The sequence below is a fragment of the Necator americanus genome, chromosome IV (assembly GCF_031761385.1).
Source record: "Necator americanus strain Aroian chromosome IV, whole genome shotgun sequence".
In the NCBI taxonomy this organism is placed as follows: domain Eukaryota; kingdom Metazoa; phylum Nematoda; class Chromadorea; order Rhabditida; family Ancylostomatidae; genus Necator; species Necator americanus.
Genome location: NC_087374.1, coordinates 34,020,628 through 34,042,834, shown reverse-complemented (window position 1 = coordinate 34,042,834; position 22,207 = coordinate 34,020,628). Strand labels below are relative to the sequence as shown.

General features: G+C 41.7%; 3 protein-coding genes across 5 annotated transcripts; 1 reads left to right on the top strand and 2 right to left on the bottom strand.

The window, feature by feature from the left end:
- Positions 1–199: 199 nt before the first annotated feature.
- On the bottom strand, positions 200–4,342 carry RB195_003594 (uncharacterized protein; the record flags this gene model as incomplete). Its single annotated transcript, XM_064201310.1, has 3 exons — positions 200–370; positions 2,416–2,475; positions 4,277–4,342. The coding sequence occupies 3 exons, from the start codon at positions 4,340–4,342 to the stop codon at positions 200–202; spliced, it is 297 nt and encodes a 98-aa protein (XP_064057191.1).
- RB195_003592 (uncharacterized protein) lies at positions 282–22,162 on the bottom strand (the record flags this gene model as incomplete). Of its 3 annotated transcripts, none has more annotated exons than XM_064201307.1 (21): positions 282–370; positions 9,455–9,578; positions 10,529–10,610; positions 10,685–10,743; positions 10,958–11,064; positions 12,074–12,134; positions 12,195–12,437; positions 12,618–12,683; positions 12,739–12,906; positions 12,986–13,090; positions 13,266–13,376; positions 13,981–14,073; positions 14,536–14,637; positions 15,199–15,354; positions 15,424–15,454; positions 15,600–15,649; positions 17,106–17,351; positions 18,533–18,647; positions 20,440–20,538; positions 21,926–22,085; positions 22,150–22,162. In XM_064201307.1, the coding sequence occupies 21 exons, from the start codon at positions 22,160–22,162 to the stop codon at positions 282–284; spliced, it is 2,280 nt and encodes a 759-aa protein (XP_064057187.1). The 3 variants fall into 3 exon arrangements, with proteins under 3 accessions (XP_064057187.1, XP_064057188.1, XP_064057189.1); XM_064201308.1 differs by having other exon boundaries at positions 12,627–12,683; XM_064201306.1 differs by lacking the exons at positions 282–370; positions 9,455–9,578 and having other exon boundaries at positions 10,496–10,610; positions 12,627–12,683.
- Positions 7,303–8,987, top strand: RB195_003593 (uncharacterized protein; the record flags this gene model as incomplete). The annotated part of the gene is made up of 5 exons (XM_064201309.1): positions 7,303–7,347; positions 8,193–8,528; positions 8,584–8,673; positions 8,749–8,809; positions 8,860–8,987. The coding sequence occupies 5 exons, from the start codon at positions 7,303–7,305 to the stop codon at positions 8,985–8,987; spliced, it is 660 nt and encodes a 219-aa protein (XP_064057190.1).
- Positions 22,163–22,207: the final 45 nt, after the last annotated feature.

Below are 22,207 nucleotides of genomic sequence, written 5' to 3'. Positions count from 1 at the left end.
GGTTTGGTAGAAATTTTTCTGCTTGCATACGTGCAGAAAAATAAAAAAAAGTATCCTTCCTCTATATCAATCCTTTCTTTCATAGGAATAAAGTCAGTGTTGTTGGGAACGCGATTCAATAACACATATTTATACATATCGATTTGCTCCAAGGAAGCAAGAAAAGTCAACTTCTAGGTAGGAAATGAACAAAAGAAATCTAGCTTCCCTTCCGTTGTGACTGTTCCAATGTTTCTGTTGCCTTCACAGGACTTGTAGGCAACTCCTCTTCCATGAACACGTTATCCACATCGAATATCCTCGTCGGTGAGGATCGGGCTAATTTCGGATGCCACTGCCAACAAATCAACAACACTGCCAGCGCAATTTTCTGGAAATCAAATGAGACAGAAACTGCAGCACAAATAATCGTCAGATAAAACAGAAGAAAAAGATCCTGTATGTAGCTCTGCTACTATCAATAGTACAGTACGGTCAGATATGATTTTCATATCACTTGTTGTTTTGGCTGTTTCACATAACAGTAGCTGATCTTATTCTGATATCGTTCCAGATATTGAAGCGCAGACATTCCACCCGGCGAGGGAAATGTATAAAGGTCATCGAAGGAAGCAGTCGGGGCACTTCGCCTACATCAGTATCAGCTCCGGTCATCGAGGATCTCAATAGCTCCTTGCTCAATACCTTCAAGACCTGCTTCTACGTCTGGTTACTCAATATCTGCAGTTCAATAGCAGGATCGACTCAGCCTTAGACTTCGTCAGTAATTCTATTCTCTTTTCTGCCTCATCTCTGTAATTATTGTATTTACAATAAATCTATTGAAGATCAATTCCTTCATTGTTAAATACCGCGTGGCAGTTCGTAAGGAACTTAAGGCGAGTAAATATCCACACTTGTAAGAAGGCAGAAACATAGAAAACATTCCCGAATACTATTTAATCGGATACAAAAAACCCAACTAATAGAAATGTGCGCCATGTTCAAATACGCATTCTCAGATTTGAGAAAAGCACTTCTTAGAAGTTGAAATAATCCAACTGCACAAGGATCACTTTCCTTCCCCATTCTTACCGTATTAGCTGTGATGCTTCCGTCTAAGTATTAGCAAAAATACATAAAATATCTAAATATCATAGAATATAATATAAATATAAATAAATATTGAGGGCGGGTGTGGTGTAGCGGTTAGAGGTCCCGCTTCCTGCACGATCGATCGGAGGTTCGAATCTGCCCTAGTGCTCACTAAGCCTTTCATCATTTCGGGGTCGATAAATTGGTATCAGACTTATCTGGGAAGATAGAAACACTAACTTGATCATCGGCTGTCCCCCGCAATTCATTGTATAGGCCAATACGCGTTCCAAAAAACCTCAACGATTACGAATTCCACTAAAACGCATTGGCGCATCCCAAGTGGATTGATACGCCAGTGACTTTATCCTTTATCCTTTTATAAATAAATAAATATTCGTATACCTCGTCATCTTTCTGTGTACAGTTGAGGTGAAAAGCGTTGCACTGGAGTTACGCCTTGCGCCCTCGGTGAAGTCTTGCGCCTGTTTTCCGTCCGAAATCTCATCGCATCGCTTTTTCTTTTGTTCAAATAAATAAAAAAATACTAGTTAATGGAATTTAGAAACTAGGGCCTGTTATACAAAAGAAATAGATCAGAAGTCCATCCGTACAAAGTAAAATCTTGAGGTCGAAAGTCTTAAGGTGGCATAAGAAGCTACAAAACTAATAAAGCAGAACTTCGATAAGGTTATTCAATCCTACAGATGTGATATTATCCGTGAAAAAAGGGAGAACTGTTCAAATCAAGAAAAAAAAAAGCAGAGTCGAGCTTTCCTTGCTCTGCGGAGAGCCGCCAGAGATAAATTTCATAGAGAATGTAACGCGTTACCCTGTTACAACCCGAGCTACGTCATTCATTACTGCTTTTATTAACAAAAATTTTCCAAATTCTTCTTAATAGCTGTACTGAATCATATTGAGGTTCTTTCTGCTCATTAGTTAACAATAAAGGCTTAGAACGAGTATTCAAACCGCTATTACGTGGCTACATTTACATCCGAATGTGTTCAGCCGTGTAACCGCTACACATCTGCAACAACTTACACTTTTTCCCTGCATGAGACACACGTACTACTCTCTATTCCCTCTACCTTGTTTCAATCGAATGCACATCCCGCTCAGTTCGCTGAACACATTCGAGAGGAGAAATATACTGCGTAGTAAGCGGAACATGTCGTGAAAACATCCAGCTTCAAATCCATGCATGTGCTCAACTCCTATTTTGCAGTATTAGACTGCATAATTAGTCAAATGCACAAAAAAAACTAAGTAATCGAACGTGAAGTTTCCTTGTGTCCACATTTATGTGTAATTTTATCAACGAAAGAAAATAATTACCATGAATAAAAAGCATCCGTAGATTGTGTATTTTCTGTCACCTGTCAGCTGATTGAACTGCTGTAACACATAAACTATAGTAGGATAAAACGACATGGAGCATGGTACAGTTACGTGAACGGTTGCGCTAGAAGCGACGCGGTGGAGAAAGCGGTCAGAATCGAAGTAGGACCATCGCGAACTGCAGCAATGAACGATGGTTGAAGTGGTCCTCATTCGATGCTAGCCGCTACGCTCCACCGCATCGTTGCGAGCGCAACCACTTACGCAAATGCATCGCGCTTCCTGTGCATCGAACCACCTTGAGAGAAGCCGCGTACGCAACTGCTTACGCGGCTTCTTTCAAGGTGGTTCGGTGGAGCGGCTGGGAGCGTGGTGAAACCCTTGCTAGCACTACCCATCGCGGCAGTTTGCGACGGTTCCAACTGCTGCTTTCACCGCCCCGTTTCGAGCACGTACGCAAATGCACCGCAACTACACTCGTGCTTCACGTGTCGTATTCACTCTACCATGCATTATCAAGAATAAATTAATCTCTCGTTGAAATAACAACAAAAAAAGTCCTTTACGAGCAGAAGAGTCTCGAATAAGGGGAAAGCGAGTTGAGGTGGGACACATAAAAAGTGTTCGCAATGGCTATCTAACCAGGGTTCTTGAGGTCTGGACCACTAAACACGGTTGGTGGACATAGTAATCATGTTAATTAGCAATAATTACCTTGAACGACTAATCATAATTTTTTTACAAATTGCACGCAACAATTTTCATACACACAACGATTTCTATTCACAAGGTTGTTGTTTTAAAGGCATCATACCACGAATCTGAGCTGGTACAGATTTCAGGTGGAGTATTCTTATATGGGATAGTAGATTATGGAGAGGGGGTGATTCCGCCCATTTCTTCCTAAATGCCGTAAAAACGGCACAGATGATGCAGCGCGTGCACAAGGTCGCCGTGCTCCAATCGAACTCCTTGTGGAAAATAGCGCGCCAGAACGCTCGAAGTCGTATTTTCACGGCCGTTTTTTACGGCAATTAGGAAGAAATGGATGGAACCACACCCGTCTCCATAATCTACGACCCCGTATACGGATACTCCACCTGAAATCCGTACCACTTCAGATTCGTGAGGTGATGTCTTTAAAGAGAGCCATCTTATTAAGTAAGTACAGTCTTTATGCAGCCTGTTGGGCTATGAAATCCATCAAGAGATAAGATGTTTAGCGGCGACCTGCTTCCAGAGCTCGTGGAGAAGAGATTCGCACTTGAATTGCCACATACAAAGAACTTTGTAGAAATGATCATCCCGCAGTCCGCCTTTCGGTCCGTAACGGCTAACGAATTTTAGCGTTCATGTGAGACCAGTACTTCCGATACGTTCATTTTGCGATTTTGAACGATTTTTTAGCCGTTGGACATCCAGACAGAGACCCCGTCAAGATGGATTTTGACAAAAAATGATAATTGGCAAAATAGTTTAATCATGATAATGATTATTGATGATTACTAACTCAACCAAACCCGCTTAGTGGTTCAGAGCTTAAGAAATCATAAGTAGACATAAGTAACCTTTCGCCCCTCACCCATACTATCGTTATAATTCTACGGATTTCATTTCATTTCACTCGTGATAATTATTGTTATTGCGAATGGAGTAGCATATAACGTTAGAATTTCGTCAGAAAAGGCATAGGAAAAAAAAATAAAAGAGGGCTTGGAACACCTAGAACAAAAGGGTCATTTCAGGCACAAAATCAGTCACCCACTTTCCCACTGGTGGGAGCACGTGACAGTTAGTTTACAGTATGCAACCTCCTAACTGCTGCTCTCAAACAATCGGAAATATTTCAAAACTTCACCTCAATAATATCTTTCATAAAAACGTAGATAACACTACTGTATTGATCCGCAACAGTGTTCGGCATGTTGAAAGACGTTTGCAACCGCTAACGAAACGGAGAGCGCATGAAATGAGAAATTTGTCTACACGCCAGAACAAAAAGAAAAAGAATAGAATAAGAAAACAAGGATTTATTTTCAAATTACTTTAAGTTGGGCATCGGTCATGCACACAAATGCGGATTTTTTTCCCAAAATAAAAGTTAATAACTGGTAAATTAACATAAATTGGGTTAAAGAAAAAGATTGAGAAACTTGCACTCAGTAGCTTCTCATAATAATCCTTATATTAAATTGACCTATTGTATTTAAAGCAAACATAGATCGCGGGAGTTACCTAAGCACTCAAACACGAGAATATTCAAAAGATATTCAGTTGGCAAAAATTTATTCAAAATTCATATTTGTTACTCTTGGTTATTACAAGATGTATTCAGGTTAGAACGACTTCAAGCTTCCGTAAGCGACTGCGCTCGAACCGGCGCAGTAGAGCTAAAGGCTAGAAACATTCTGGTGGGACCCTCTAGCTCCACTCATCGCTGCAGTCCGAGTGAAACTAGCGTCACACCTCAATCAACACCAGTAGCTCCACTCAGTGGCTTTGAGCATCTGCACCGAACCTCAGGTCGGTTTGACCTGAGTATATCTTGTAATAACTAAAGGCAACCAATATGAATTTTGAATTCCCAACTCTCTGTCTTATGAGTACTATCACGTTTAAAGGCAGCATATCACGAATCTGTGGTGGTACGGAATTCAGGTGGAGTATTCGTATACAGCATAGTAGATTATGGAGAAGGGGTTATTCCATTCATTTCTTCTTAATTGCCGTAAGATGTGATGCGTGCACAAGGCTGGCGCGCTCTAATCGAACTCCTTGTGGAAAATAGCGCGCCAGAACGCCCGAAGCCGTATCGTCCGGGCCGTTTTTTACAGCAGTTATGAAGAAATGGACGGGACCACCATTCTCTCCATAATCTACGATCCCGTATACGAATACTCCACCTGAAATCCGTACCACTTCAGATTCGTGAGGTGATGCCTTTAACTGCTCAGGGAACCCATGGACTCAGATATCACCTAGCTCAGAAATCACTTTATTACCTTTTTCCTCCTTCTTACTGTCTTTTCGTCCAGAGCAATTAGCCGAAACTTTAGGTCAACTGGCCCAATCCTCGAGGCCAACTGGTCACTTTGTTTTATACTTTCTTGATTTAAAGCAATATAAAACTTTGTTTCACTCTAAAATATCACTATTCTGACAGATTCTATTAGTAGGCACCTACATGGTATTCTTATCACTGGCTCAACGGCTCAGTGAATCCTAAATTATTCTCTAATCCTTTACCCCTATTCTATTCTATTCTATTCTAATATGATTTTTGAGGGAGGAAACTTTCATTGTGATCCTGTTCTTTTTTCTGAAGGATAAAGAGTTCGGCGTAAATCAATCCGCTTGGGATGCGCCGCAGCACTCACTTCAACTAAGAATCGTTTGAGGTTTACGAATATGTGAGTGGTCTATAACAATGACTTGCGATTTCTAGCCAATAGGTCAAGTCAGTGTTTTTATTCCCCAAGACAAATGTAGTATCAACTTATCGAGGGGGAAGTACTTGGTTAGCACTAGGGCGGTTGACCACACACCGTAGATTGATCGTGCAGACAAAGCGGAACCTCCAGCCGGCTGCGCTACGATCGCCTTTTTCTGGAGGAATATTTTAAAAAGTACCATGAGGCAGTCAGCATGGAAAGCGACTAATGCAACCTTCAACAGCAAGTCTTCAGATAATCAAATATGTTTTCGTGACGGTCCCTCCCATCGTTACCCTACCTACGGAAAAATGCGAACTCGTCCTTTTTCGACCGCTGCTATGCGCTGGTAGAACTCTACGGGCAGCCTGAGAAAAAGTGCACAAAATCTAACAAAAAAACAAAAAACGCCACAGATTCCAAAGGTGGAAGGACCGCACAGAACCCCAAATGAATTTGGTGTTTCTGCCCGTTTTCTGATCTGTCGTCACTTCAAATTCCGGAGAAGGGTTTCCTTCTGTTGGATGAGTTCTTCTAGAGAGAGAGAACTACTGGGAAAAGCTCCTCCACAGTCGCACATGCGATGGATTGACAGCTGTGCTTCTCTCGGAGCGAGGCGTTCACTCACATCGAGTGTCGCGCAACTTTTAATACCATTGAGAGCTGCTCCCACTATTAGTTGAGTATATTTTAAAAAAATAAAGTGTACGGCGTTGATCAATCCCTGAGGAGGTGCTCCTCCGCGGTCGACATCAATCCAGAAATTTTTGAGGTTTTATGAGCGCGTGTGCAAACTTGCAATGGCAATTTCAAGAATAACTGATGAAAACAGAATTTTTAAAATAGGATACAAATTTTTTTATGAGAGTCCCTCTCATGTTTCTTATTCGAACGACTGCGCTATACATGCCCTAAATAAGTACTTTTCCTTTCCTTTTCCTTCTTACTTTTTTCTTAAATAAGATACAAATGTCTAGGCAGTCTTGTGCTTCCTTCTATACACAAATATTCACTTGTGCCCTACCACTCGTTAAAAGAAGAATGAACTGCAGTATGAAACACGTCAATCTTGAACTGTAAACAGTGAAAGAGAAGGTGACCTTATACTATAATGTTTATCAAAAGCAGAGGAAAATCTCTCCTGGCGTCAAAATCCAGTGTGTCTAACCGTCCTAAAATATGAAATGAACTCTTTCATACACTCTACATTGTTGACCAACGAAGTGATTTTTGCCCCAGGATTTTCAACCATGCAGAAACTTTGTTTTCATTCTCATCAATTTTATGCAAAAACCTATCGTAAATCCCGGAAATACAATTGTTTGAAGAATTAACGCAAAACACCACGAGAAACCATTAGCAAACAGAATTTTACTCGGCGATGTTCATAAATTTTTCATCACTATATAAGTCACACGAAATATTATTATAGTATCCAGTTGTCAAACCAAAAATGTTGGCAGCAGTGTTCCTCTCCGTGATTCTTCTCAAATGTCAGGTAAGCATTTAGGAATTAAAAAAAACAAAACGAAAAAAATAAAGGCAAAATAAAAACAAATCACTGCGAATGAAGCATTCCTGGACTTGAGAAGAAGGCAACAATTTCTCAAATGAACCACTTTTAGAATGGATCCTTCGAAATGAACGCAAAAAATCCTTTCCCAGCGGAAAGAAATGTGGACGAGCTCATGCCAGCTTCCATTCTTATCATCATAAGGAAAAAATCACGACAAATAACTTCATTCACGTATACGCATCGATACATTTGTGGATGCAAACCTTTATGCTTTCACTGTGCACAAGCTTTCCGTTTCTTTGGATAACATTTTGTTACAATCTAACAATCAAATCACAAATAGCAAAAAAACCATCGGAAACTAAAAAAATCAACTGTTTGCCGCAATATTCCAAATTATTACGGTAGATGCTGCGTTACGCCACATTTGAAATATCTTAAGAAAACATGTTATTCTAAGGAAATATGAAGGAACTACATCCGAACTGTTGTTCCACAGGGCAACTGTAGGAAGCGCCGGTGAAATTGAACACGCAAACAAAAAAAAAAACACAAGCAAGCGCTTTTCTTACAATAACGGTACAAGCTGCATTACAAGAGGCGCAATTCACGTCTACGGTAGATTGCCAGCAAGATGGTGTTAACTGGTCATTAAAAGAAAGGGAAGAGCCAACGCAAACTTTCTAATGGTCTCAAGCGATCGCGTACCTTCCATAATTTGGGGACAGGAAGATATATATTTAACATCTAGTGTCCCGTAATCTTTTCCAACTCGTTTCTTTTAATAAGTGCGGTTGCCTTAAAAGCTTAGTAAATTATTCTTTCAGCTGCCATCCAACAATGCCTTGCCACCTAGTAATGTTGGCCCCGTTGGTCCTGTTGACCCTGTGGATCCACCCGCCACCAGGGTGCCACCGATTACGATAGGACCACCGGCCACTGTGCGACCAATCACACTTCAACCCCCATGCCTGTGTCCAGTATGTCCACGATGGCCACCCTATCCATGGGACGTCCCATATCCATGGCCTTATCCATGGTGCCCATGGCCGTGTCGGCGCTATTACGTCTACGATGTGTCTGAACTGCTTGACGCCGCCATCTATCGCCTCGATGCCCTCTCCAAACTTCCGCAGTACCGAAATCTCGTACCGATATTTAAGGTGATTTTTTAAAAAGCACTTCTTGCGACAATGTCCAGTAAAACATGATCCTAAGGCCTTAATCGATATGGCAAGTGATCCATCCTTACTTCAAGAAGACGGCGACTATTCTGAGGTGGATGAGATTCCGGATGCAAGGAAATTAGTAAGTCCAGAGTAGTTTCACCTTTACAGTCCAGTTATTTTGTTTTGGCACAAATAAATTCTACTAACATTGCAGTTGTACGCTGCGAAAAACATCGGGAGTTCTCGAAAAGCAACACCATCACCTGATACTTTGAGTAAGTCCTGAATACACATAGTGATCCCAGAAATACTGCACACTTTCCAGAACAAGCAATGGAAGAGGAGAGTTCTTCCACCACTTCACCGGCTCCTGCTGCAGCTCCAAAATGGTATAAGATAGTTAGGTTTCTCAGGATTCTCAAAAGAATACTCGAGATTTTGCTTGGATTGTAATAATACAACATGGGATAAAAACTGCACAGACTTGCTACTCCATTCAGAGAAGAAATCGCATTAATTCGATTCGCATTTGCTCAAAAAATGCTTCACACGCTTTAAAACTCGTCCACAAACATTATAATTTACGTGAGCAGCAAAAATCGTTAGTACTACTACTTCAAATTTAATTACTTTAATGGTATCTAGTTCAAATTAACATTCCTATAAGTAAATAAATAAATAAATAAAAATTAATACTCCTAATAATTAATCCTGAGAACAACATAACACTCAGACCTCAGGAATACATTCTTCTCGATTTTCATCGGTGAAAATTGTCTAATAAGATTGTTATGCTCGTCTACGCGCTATAAAACACAAGCAAGGTGTTTTCCTCTACATCGATTTTTTGTTTTGTAGGATTAAAATTAGTGTTCTCAAAAACCCCACCTATGATAAACAAATGGGGAGAATCTACCTACCTTTCTCTAGCGGCTTCTCCAATTTTTCTGCTTTTCTCAAGAGACTACTCGGCAGTTTGTCCTCCTCATGTATGCTATCCAAATCGAACAATGCAAACAGACAAGCGATGGTTAGTGCAATCTTCTGTAAACTAAGTAAGACAAGTGTAGAAATGGCAGCATAAATATTAATCAACGGAAACAAAAAGAAATGAAATTATGAAATATTTTTGAAAAAATCACGACTATAAAAGATAAGAATCGTGAGAAGTTACACAAACATATGCGACAGTAATTGAATTTTCACAAAAACATATAAGGTCCATTAGGAGCAAAGCAAAAGGTAAATCTATAAGGAAAAGACCACTATGATTATGCAATTCAATCGATGCACCTACGAAAAAGCGAAAACGATATGACTTCTAAAAAAAACATAAAGAAGAAGGGTCCAGGAACTTTTCGCATACTGTAAAGGGAGCTCTGTGCACGATTTCGCGCGTCGCATGTTCCAACGCGTTTTATAGTTGGGTCGAAACAGCATGAAGCACGGTGCAGTTGTGTAAGCGGTTGCGCCAGAAGCGGTGCGGTGGAGCGTAGCGGTCAAGATCGAGTGAGGACCCCTGCTACCACCGTTCACTGCTGCAGTTCACGAAGATCCCACCTCGATTTCAGCCGCTATCTCCAGTGCGCCGCTTCGAGCGCGACCGCTTACGCAACTGTTCGCGCTTCATACCGTTTTGACCCGGCTATACGCCTTTCGCCGTTACTCTGCGTTATCGCTGTCGAGAGTTCTTCACCCACTTCCCATTCCAGGGAACTGCACATGCCCCACTCTTGCTCTACCAACTTTTTTTCTTGAAGAACTATTAAAATGGACATGGTGACTACGGTAACGAACTCGCATGTTACATCAAACAACAACAACATCAACAACGATTAATTTTATTTTCAAAACATTTATTGTCGCCCTATTACAGATTATTCAGCCGAATGATACCAATAGAGCAAACAGAATAAGGTTTCTAAAAGAAAATAGCAGGTCAGTCTAATAATCTTCATGGCTTATTCGTGGATCACGTATAGCGCCTCATTCACCGCTTTTTCGCAATGACGATAAACTTGGAATCTGTATTCGTGTCTACCGGCAGGAAGAGTTATGGATAGGCGAAATACCTTCCTATAAGAAAAGTTTTATAGTATGCTTGGCAAGAAGTTCTCCATGTCAAATTTCCGAAAATCTGCAAAACTTACCCTTCGCGATGCATAGGTAACGACATTTTCCAACCAAAGAAAGATCCAGTGAGTAGAACCTAAATAAATAAATAAGATACTGATAAATTAGTGTTGGTTGGGTTTGCCGAAAAGGTTCTACGCCGCCACCACACATTTCTACTTTAATATAAGCCTGAACCGAATGCTAACGTTCGCTTTTCGTTCTACTGACTAACCCATTGGGGTTTGTAAAGAATTCCACCTTGAGTATTCAAACCCTATTAATTAACCAGGAAATTTTTTGTTATTCACCTTGCTTGCACTTGAATCGGGATAAGTGAACAGCACGTGATGAAAACGGCGAAGTTCCACTGATTGTCTTACACTGTACAAACTAATCGATTTGGCTGTTTTATCGTCTGAAATAAGTTTCATACATGGTAACTGAAGGCCGCAGGTGACTATGGACCCCCATAGTATTAGAATTACGAATAGGGGTTTTATAAAAGCTCATAGATGGAGTAACACTATTGTTGCAGAAATTGGTGAACAAATTTACAAAAAAAAGAGCGAAAACAACTATTAAAAACATTTTTTAATATTACTTTGCTTCATTTCTTTGAATGATATAAAATCAATTTCTATGTTTAAATGTTTAAATTCAAGTTCAATTAAGTTCATGTTAAGTTCAGTTTTCAAAAGAAGTGCTTTCAATTGTTATTCAATGAACACGCACTTACAGTGCTCAACGGGTATTGCGTCAAAGGCACCTTTATTTACTGAAACCAAGTATTAAAATGATGAAACAAACAATGGGATGCATTGAATGTAAGACATAAGATCGAATCTAAATTATACGCACTTTGATCCCAAAACCCCTACTTCGTTATTGATTTTCATGGTGAAACAGTGCTGGTGTGGGCTTTTATGGTCTGCTGTATACAACGGAACAATGTAGCAGTGGTCTAGAAATCATAGTCACGGAGAGTCTCTCAGTTCAGTAACTGATCCAGAGATGAGAACAGAGCTTGGTTTTCATGGTTATCGTCTCTTCTCCGGATAAGATACTGTGAACTGACAGACTTCCCTGGTTAGGGGCAAAACATCTTGCAACATTTCTCAATGACGCTAGTTAATGACGTTCCACATGAACAGCATGTTTTAGCGCACTAAGCTTGAAAAAAGCTTGAAAAACGTGAAAAAATAGAGGCTTCTTTACAACGTTTTAGCACACTACCTTCAAACAACACGTCTACTTGTGATGTCATCAACTGGAAAATGTAAGTAGACATCGCTATCTATACTTCCTTGGATGACCGTTATGAAGTACGATTGGCGCAAGATGGGAGACAGAAGAAATGTAAAATTTCAAGCAGGAAAAAAATGTTTCCTTTCCTTTCAACAAAGTACTAAGAGCGTACGACCTACCACGCTCGAACAATGCTACATCGTCACCCTGCGCCAGAAATGATTCGTGACGTCCATAATCCTAAAAATACCGCTTCTAAAGTCATTGGCTCTTGGGCTGTAAGACGAAATCTTCACCAACCATGGAGTTTGACAACTGAAGCGAGCGCGGTTCTTCCCAGTCGCAGTCCATCAACCCCTCTTTGGTGAGGCCAAGTTCATGGGGAATAAATGTTTCGCTTTCAAGACTTTCGTCTCCTACGTTATTGCCAGCGATTTTGTCCAGACGGGTGCCACCGTCTCCTTCTTCGTGATATTTTGGCGATGAAATTGGTCCAGACTTTGACTTCGGCGATGCTACAGCGTTATGGCCTGGGGACATAGGCTAAAACTGGAGAAAATATGGAACTTATATCAAAATTTTTCATATTGACTCTTTCTTCCGTCAGATTCATCACATTTTAGAAACTGTACTGGAATGATATTATAAAGCTGTGATTTTTTTTTTGATTAATCAGAAAGAATAGCCAGGAAAATGTAGAAAGCCAAGCACGGCACCGCGAACCTGGCTCACCTGTTGCACAGCGGTGGATAATTCTGAAATAACTTGCTCTTCTTCAACACCATGCGCCTAAACTTAAATATTGTTATACGTAGAACAATTCATACATAGTGATTTCCTTCACCTTTATTCTCGATCCCATTGTTTTCAGAATCTCGAGTTGACTATTTTCCTGTCCTTGGACATTGATTCGCTTATATATCTCTTCAGCTTTAGAATACAAAGATTCTAAATCGTCATCACGCGAAAACATTAATAATGGATTGCGAGGTGGAAGCAGTGTAGGAGAGTACTGTAGATAATGATCAAAATTAGCTCTTCTCTGAACAAATAACCAAATAAATAAAAAGAAAAGGGGATATTTTCCCAACCTCTACATTTTCCCACTCGTCCAGTAGTCTATCTGGATCTGCAACATCATCTATGGAAAACTCAGTGCGGAGGCCATCCAGTTGAGCTTCATATTCCAGATAGGCCTTTAACACATCGAACAATTACTCAAACCTATCAGTGTTTCAGCTATTAATTTTTCTGGTGAGATTCATAAAATTATCTTTCAAAGGATAAAATATGCTGGGTAGAGTTTTCTAATTAAGAAAAACGTGAATATTGAAGGAAATTAAAGTTTGCCGATATTTTACAACGACGTACCAGAGCTTTCTCGTGCTCATACGAATCGAATTCATCTCCAGACAAATCATCAGCGTATTCCAGCTTATGGTCTTCATCGTATATATAATCACGAGTTCTTCTTTTGTAACCCTGTCAAGACCATCTGCTATCGACGTGATTTAAAGAGAAGATATTCAAAAAGCATTAGAAGGATAAAGGATAAACGATAGTGTCTGGTGTTAATCGATCTGCTTGGAATGCGCCCCCACGTTCGCTTCAATGCAGGATCGTTTGAAGATTACGAACGTGTGTCTAGCCTATACAGTGACTTGCGGGGGCTAGCCGATGTATCAAGTTAGTGTTTTTATCCTCCCAGACAAGTCTGGCACCAGAAGCGTAAAAGTTCGACATTCCTTCAGTCTTGGCATACTGACTGAAAGTATTCGACTGAGAATGTCAAGTAATAACCAAGATTGTTAACTTCGTGAGAGCCTCAGCCTTAGTGACGAAGGCGACAACGCCGAAACGTTAGCGGTAATAAATGCTGTTAACAATCTCGACTATTGCTTGACATTGTCATTCGAATACTTGCAAGTCTTATAGTTTATAGACAAGGAAGGATGAAAGTAACTAAGGCAGTTTCGAACTTTCGACCGACTCTGGAGTAACAGCGTAGCCTCTTATCGAGTTAAATACACTGACTCAATAAAAAAAAATTGAAGTGTTAATAGAGTGCGAACTAATGTGAACATACCTTCCCAGGAGAGTAATGATAGTACCCTTCAACGCTTGATCTCGTGTCATTGTTGCTTTGGTTGTAATCAGCGAGAAAATCCTCATCGGTAGTCTACAAAATAAACACACAAACACGAAATCACCTTTCATTCTTTCAAATATGTCTAACGATTTCTGACCATTTAAGTAATGAAATCAGATATATGCAGGGATCTATGTTGTTCCGCATTACTGCGACGCACAAAACAGTAATTGAATCTCGCAGACAGTTCTGGTGTGGAGCGAAAAAGGGGAAGTTACAGTGTTAGACATCGCCGTTCCCGGTCCTACCACTATCTCTGACATCTTTGCAAAATTTCAAAAACAGGTTGATTTTGCTCCAATTTATCGAAATGTTCAAAACTTGGCGCATGTTACACTGAATATCATAAACAATGTAATATGACAACGTTCCAAAATAAATGGAAAATGTAACAATATTAGGGATTACAAAGACAGGAGAAATATGAAAGAAATAAGAAAGTTGTCACGTCAGATACAGTATTTCATCCACAGATATCGAAGCACATAATACCTGCGTTTGTTTATCTTCGTTTATCACGAGCCCTCTTCCCGTTATGATAGGGGGATAGGTGGAAAAGTCGCGGTCAAGGTGAAATGTTTGCTCGCTACACGTCTAAAAAACCAAAGGAAAACTGACTTCAACTGCAAAAGTATAAAAATAAGAAGAGAGAATAGCGCAAGAACTAGTTTGTGTACAGTCGGCTCGAAATGACTTGACTTCAAACGTAGATCTGGTAAGCGTTTGATCTCGATAGGATCGTTACTTAGTTTCGGTTGAGGAGAGGTGAGCAAGATCCAAACCGCTTACGCAATCGCGCCTCAGGTCAGATCGTCTTGACTGACTGGAAGAATAAACTAGCGCTCTAACTCGAAAGGAAAAAATTGCTGAAACTAGAGTAGTAGGGTCAAAACAACATGAAGCACGGTCCAGTTGCGTAAGCGACTGGGTTCGAAGAGGTTCGGTGGAGATACCGGTGTGAATCGAGGTAGGACCACCTCGAACTACAAGGAATGGTGTTAACAGAAACCTTAACTAAATTCTAACCGCTACGCTTTGCCACAATGCTCCTGGACCGTGCTTCATGTTGTTTTGATCCTACTATTCTTTTACGGTAGATTCGAAGTAGGGAAATCAAAGGAAAACAGTTAAAAATGTAGTCGGATCTGTACTCACGTCCGCTCTTTTTGATCTCAGGTCAAGAAGTTCGATCCCATTTACGTTGGCGACCGTAATCGGTGACCGCCCAGCAACTTTGCGACTAGACAACGCCTTTGATGTAACGTTGGATTTTGAGGAAACATTCTCCGATGAGCCCGGTGCAGATGAGTTCTAAAATGGAACAACTATGGAAATATGCATCGATGGAAGGAGCGAACGCACGGTACTTTAGAAACTTACCTTTGCCCCCTTTTCTTTGGTGCTTTCCTTTCTGAAAAGAAGATGATAGCATCTATTAGGTACTACAATTCCTAATTAGTAACTGTGACGTATTTCACATACCTACGTCACAGTATGAACAACAGCGTTCGTTGTAAAAATATAAAATGAAAAAACTTTGGAGTATCATTACTTACTTAGTGGGATATATTTCAGCGCTGACTTCACTTTCGGACACCATGCTTTGCTGCAACAATATTCAATGAACGACTATTAAATGAACACTACTTACGAAATGGACTAATAAGAGGGGCGAGACGGTCGTTAAGAAGCCATAGCCGATGAAGTGCAGTGGAACTGTATAGTAGGGTCAGAACGGCATGAAGCATGTCGCAATTGCGTACGCGGCTTCTCTCGAGGCGATGCGGTGGAGCGTAGCAGAACCTTTGTTGGCACCACCCATCGCTGCAGTTTGCGAGGGTCCCAACTCGGTCCCAGCTGCTGCCTCCACTGCGCCGTTTCTACGCGTACGCAGATGCACCGTTCATTTTGTCGTTTTCTCACATATTACGTATATGTCGTTTTGACCCGACATATACGTAATATGTGAGACAAACAAGCGACGATATCTCTCACCCCTAACTCCACCAAAATTCCGGAGCTCTCTCTTGGTCTTGATTTCAATTTGCTAGACAACTTCACCGAGCTTCAATTCGTTTTGACTTCACTATAGATTGTGCCTTTGTAAAAATGATATCTCTTCGAAAGAGAAAATAGGTCTTGTTACGAAGCTAGAAGCGACACATGCATGATGAGACCATCCTTAGCTTAAAGGCATCACCCCACGAATCTGAGGTGATACGGATTTCAGGTGGAGTATTGGTGTACGGGTTCGTAGATTATAGGGAGAAGGGTGATTCCGTCCATTTCTTCCTAATTGCCGTAAAAAACTACCCGGAAGATACGGCCTCGAGCGTCCCGGCGCGCTACTTTCTACGACGAGTTTGGTTGGAGCGCGCCAGCCGTGAGCACACGCCGCATTTTCCGGGACGTTTTTACGTCAATTAGCAAGAAATGGACGGAATCACCCACCTCTCCATAATCTACGATCCCGTGTACGAATACTCCACCAGAAATTCGTACCTGCTTAGACTCGCGGGGTGATGCCTTTAATAGGACGAAAACGGATATGAAATATAGTTGGGTCAAAACGACATGAAGCACGGGCCGTTGCGCAAGCGGCCGCTCTCGGAAGCGGTGCGGTGGAGACAGCGGTTCGAATCGAGGTGGGGCCGTGGCGAACTGCAGAGGTGTGTGGCGGTAGCGTGGATCCTTACACGATCCCAACCGCTATGCTCCATCGCTCCGCTTTCAGCGCAGCCGCTTGCGCAAATGTCCGTGTTTCATGTCGTTTTGACCCGACTATACAGTTGAGAATAAGCCGATTCGCGGGAGAATGGCACAAACACTCGCCAATTGGAGCTAAGCAAGGGTCCCACTACCCTGCAGCTCCGAATGCAGCAGCGTACGCAATTGCGCAACAATCAGCAACAATTCATTCGTTTTGATCCGACTGTATGATATCCATAACGCATAGGAACATCTGCTTCACTCTTTTCATCTGTTTTTATCGCCACACAGTCTACTTCGGTATTCGTAAAAAAAACAGCAGAAAAAATAGTGACTTTAAAACATTGCAGCACCTGTTTAGGTTCTTTAGGTGGAGGGATAGGCGGAGGTGTGATTGTCTCCTTCGATAAACTTGTTCTGAAGCTCTTCGTGAGAATATCCTTCATCGGTATCCCGGTAGAACTCGTAGAACTTTGTGTACTATCTACTCGTGATGCTGTGGCAGAAGGAAGATTTGGAACAATACTTTCTCTTGACATTGACGATCCGCTACTCTTCTTACGTTTCCTTGTTCTTAGAGGTATGATTGGTTGAATACTCTGAAAACAACGAAAATACAAATACATCAACCACAACAGAACAATAATGCGTGTGAAAGTGTCAACATCTGGTGCAAACTGTAGTTGAAAAGGAGGTCGGCACTCATCTACGCTCTTACTTCTGGAAGTAAATAACTAAATTAGTCGGGACCCTAAAATGGTTGCATAAGTTGGCTGCTCCCGGTCGCCTTCCCAATTATGTTTCATTCAATATCTGCATAAACCCGGACGACTGTGAAATCTGTGCTGTAGTTTACCCATTTTCCCCGTATGAGTTATAATCTACCGAGAAGCGGTCAAGAGGCATCCGTATATCCGGAAGGTATAGGCATCCGATGTGTCACCGCATACCCAGAAGGTTAAAGGCAGCATACCACGAATCTGAAGTGGTGCGGATTTCAGGTGGGGTATCCGCATACGGGGTCGTAGTATATGGAGACGGGGTAGTTCCGCTCATCTCTCCCTGGATCACTGTAAACAGCCGCCTCCAGAGTGCTGTTTTGTACGACGCCATCTATTGTAACGCTCCACTCCTTGCGCCGCCTTCGCCCTGTGATTCAATTCGGACTGCCCCGATAGGCAGTAAGCGACGCTACGCGTGCAAGGGTGGCGCGCTGCGATAGAAGGCATCGTACAAAACAGCATTCATGGGTCAGCTGCTTGCAGTGATTCAGGGAGAGATGAGCGGAACCACCCCGGTCTCCATAATCTACGACCCCGTATACGGATACTCCACCTGAAATTCGTACCACCCCAGATTCGTGATATGCCGTATTTAATAACGAGGAGGCAAGTGAGGTTGGTCAGACGATCTGCCCGGGCAGCTCTTGTTGCGCACACGTCCAGTCTTTCTTGAAAAAAGGAATAGAAAAAAAAAAAAAAAAAAAAAAAAAAATAAAAAAAAAAAAAAAAAAAAAAAAAAAAAAAAAAAAAAAAAAAAAAAAAAACAAGCCGCATAGTAACGCTCTGCTCCAAGTCGAACTTGCAACGCGACTCCGTGCGCTGCTACAAATAAGCCGCCTGCACATGCTCTGCAACTAATCCGGGACCAGATCCATAGGCTTGCTGTCTTTCATCAATGACAATATAGTAACGATAATCAAAGGAAAAATATGGATAAATTAAATAACCGATGGAAATGCGGATCGAGTCCGCAGTCTACATTTTTATTTGCTACTCACAGCTAAAGAAGGAGATACATCAGCGGCTCCTAACACGGAAAATCCACCAAAGATTTGCAGAAAGAAGTCAATAAAATAGAATACACAAAATGTTATTATCAATGTTGCCATAATCCTGAAAAAAATACGGTAGTAAGATGAGAGATGCTCAAGAATATCTCACCTAAAATTTACAAAGAGAGTTCATACGGATCAGAAGCGATGCTTAATTTGCAACAGTTTTGCAGCGGCGTTCCCAGGAAATAAAGGAAAGAAATAATAAGGAAACCAAAGTGTTATGAGAAAAGTCATAGGGAACTTTGGTTATTTTCCTACGCACGCTCACTTCCACACATCGGATTAAAAAATCTGCTGATAATATTGCAGTAGTGTCCACAGATGCGATATTTGGAGCCGTCTTGAGCTGCACGCCATGAGCTAGACCCTCTTCACTTGAGGAGGGTTCGGCTCCTCCACATCACAGCTAAGGTAGTGTCTGACTATTAATTCACTGAAGCGCAAAAGTAATGGAAACCGTTAGGAATCCGGAAAGATCCTGGTAGATATTGCTTAAGATGGTTCTTTAGTTGGGAAATTCTACTTTCTTCGATGATATTTGTGCAAATGCACGCTGCGACGTAATTGTCATCGTAAGTGACAATGAAGTGAGTACAATCAGGTGGGCGCGATGCGCCTCGCTTGATTCAACACATTCAGCACCGACTACGCAAGCGTCTGCATAAAACATAAAATAGAAATAGCTAAAAAAATTGCTTCCTTGATACATTTTCTCAAATCAGCTGATATCCAGTCCACTTGTGTTTTTTTTAACTACTGGTACCACAACTCGTCCGATCCGAGCAGCTGCTGAGCCTATCTTATTGGGTCATAAAGTATTATTCCGCATATCTGCTTAATCATTGACTTCCCTAATTTCCATCACCTTTACCAGCCTAGTAAAAAAATTCCAGGATTTCTGAAGAACTTCTTATCCCATAGAAACTTCTCCATAGGGGGAATGAGGATAAGGATGCACTGACATCATTTCTTCCAGTCCCATGTGGTCTAGTGGTTAGGATTCGTGGTTTTCACCCACGCGGCCCGGGTTCGATTCCCGGCATGGGAATATTTTTCTAGATGTACTAAAGGTGGCACACAGCGTCTTCACATTACATAAACTTCTCCCATCGAGGTTATTATTGCTCTGAATAAGCCACTTAATGTGTAATGAGTTTGAACGTTTTTTTTTTCGGCCCAAAATCACATGAAACACGGCGTGACTGCATGAACGGGTGTGCTGAAGTAACTCGGTTTGCCTAGTAATTTTCTAGAATTTTCCAGGAGCCTCCGTCCGAACGATATCGGCTGCACTTTTTTGTTTGTTTTCGTTCTTTTTGCATTTCTTTCCAGTTTTTTTTAATTTGGCTTCACTTTTTTGTATTTTTTTTTTGAAGTTTCCAGAATTTGCTTTCATTATACAGACTTATATTGTGTTAGGCTTGTTTGTCAAAACTAAGTTCCGCCCAGGTCCATGGTACCAGTATGGTACAGATACAATATAGATCTTTATAACAAAAGCAAATACGGCAAACATTACAAAAGTACAAAAAAGAAGCAAAAAAGATGAAAAAATAGAAAGAAAATAAAAAAAGAACGAAAACAAGCTAAAAATTGCAGCCGATATCGAGCGGTCAGCAGCAGCCGGCAAATTTCGGCAAGTTGCCAAGCAAACTGCTCGCAAGCCGCCCGCGAGCGGTCGGAACCTGTGTGTTGTTCCAGCGTCATGAGCACTCATGAACAAGATTCTCATGGGTTACGGCGCACTATTCCCGTACTGTTGACTTCTATATACTTGCACATTACGGATACTTCTCATCTGAACCGGAACTTTTCCGGACCTATGGTGAATCTGCGTGTAATGCACTTACGTGGCTGAATCGAACATAACCGTATCCGTAACAGTATAGAGATCACTCGGTGCAGTAGGATCATGTCCTAGATCGCCGATGATTTTCTCCAGCTGTGTTCTGAAAGCTTCAAAAACCATGAAAAAGGTAAAAATATCTTTAAAATGCTCAATTAGCCAGTTCATTATCACAGGATTATTCCTTTCATATTCCGTATCTCAACCACAGCGCTTCTGCCTATCGTTGCGAACAGCTATGACTAGGGCTCGCGAGCTGCAGGAGAAAAGCGCAGGTGCAGGGTCTGTGCTAACTGCAAAACTGTCAACAACCGTCTGTGCTTCATATCCTTTCGACCCTTCTATAGTTGGGTCAAAACGACATGAAGCAAACACAGTTTCGAAAGCGGCTGCAATCGAAGCGGCGCGGTGGAACGTTGCAGTTGGAATCGTGTAAGAATCCTGGCCACCACCACAGATATCTGCATTTCGCCATGATCCCACCTCGATTCCAGCCGCTGTCTCCGACGCAACGCTTCGAGTGCAGCCGCTTGCGCAACTGCACCGTGCTCCATGTTGTTTTGACCCTACTATGTATACATTACACCGCTCCGACATGACAGCTAGAGTAGGCTCAAAGCGACTTGAAGCACGGTGCAGTTGCGTAAGTGGTTAAGCTCAAAGCGGTGCGGTGGAGCGTAGCGACTACGGTCGAGGGAGAAACACCAGCTTGCTAGCACCAGTGGTTTTCGCTGTGGTTTGCGACGGTCGTTCCCAATTGCTTTCTTCACTGCGCCGCTTCCAGCGCAGCCGCTTTCGCAGCAGCACCGTGCTCCATGTCGTTTTGACCCTACTATACTTTCACTTATCATTAGTCTACTGAAGGTTTTAACTTGTAGAGCTTTGAGTAGCCCATTGTAAGCTACAACCGGTGGTACGGATTTCAGGTGGAATTTTCTTATACGGGATAGTAGATTATGGAGAGGGGAGTGATTCCGTCCATTTCGTCCTAATTGCCGTAAAAAACGGTCCGGAAGATGCGGCGTGTGCACACGGCTGGCGCGCTCCAACCGAACTCGTTGTAAGAAAATAGTGCACCAAAACGCTCGGAGCCGTATCTTTCGGGCCGTTTTTACGGCAATTAGGAAGAAACGCACGGGGGGATGATGCCTTCAATAATATACTGGAGGAGTTAATATGTGCATCGACGGGAACGTTTCTCGACTGCAGAGCTTGAGAGGATATGTTCCCTATGTTCCCTATGAAAAAAGGTCCCTATGTTTCCATACATCTGCAAAGACAAGCGGATGAAAAAACATGTAAGGATCCAAAAAGATCATTATCGTAGGTTATTCCCAATCTAGTTGGTCGGATCATCTGTGCTATCACCACATACCCGTAGCTTACGTAATGGATCTCACTAGCAAGTAAGTTTCTGTACAATTTCGTTCTTCCTTTCACTTATGGACGGGTGAAAACGACTACACTTTCCTCAGAATTCAAACACTTACTGCTCTTTTCGTGCAGCTTCTTCACACACAAGCGACCATCTCAGAAATGACTTTATGGATGACTGAACTATTACACCATATTCATAAGCACGTTCCATAAAATCCCCATCACCCGTTGCATTTCCAGATCCCGTAGATGCGGTGAGAGTTTCTTGTGCGCCTGAAAACCGTTCTTACATTGCCAAGAACTGAATATGATGGGGTGTTAACAAAAGAGCGTTGACCGTTGGTACTCATTGCTTGGAGTGGTATCGAATGAACCTTACCGTATGAAGTAAGTGT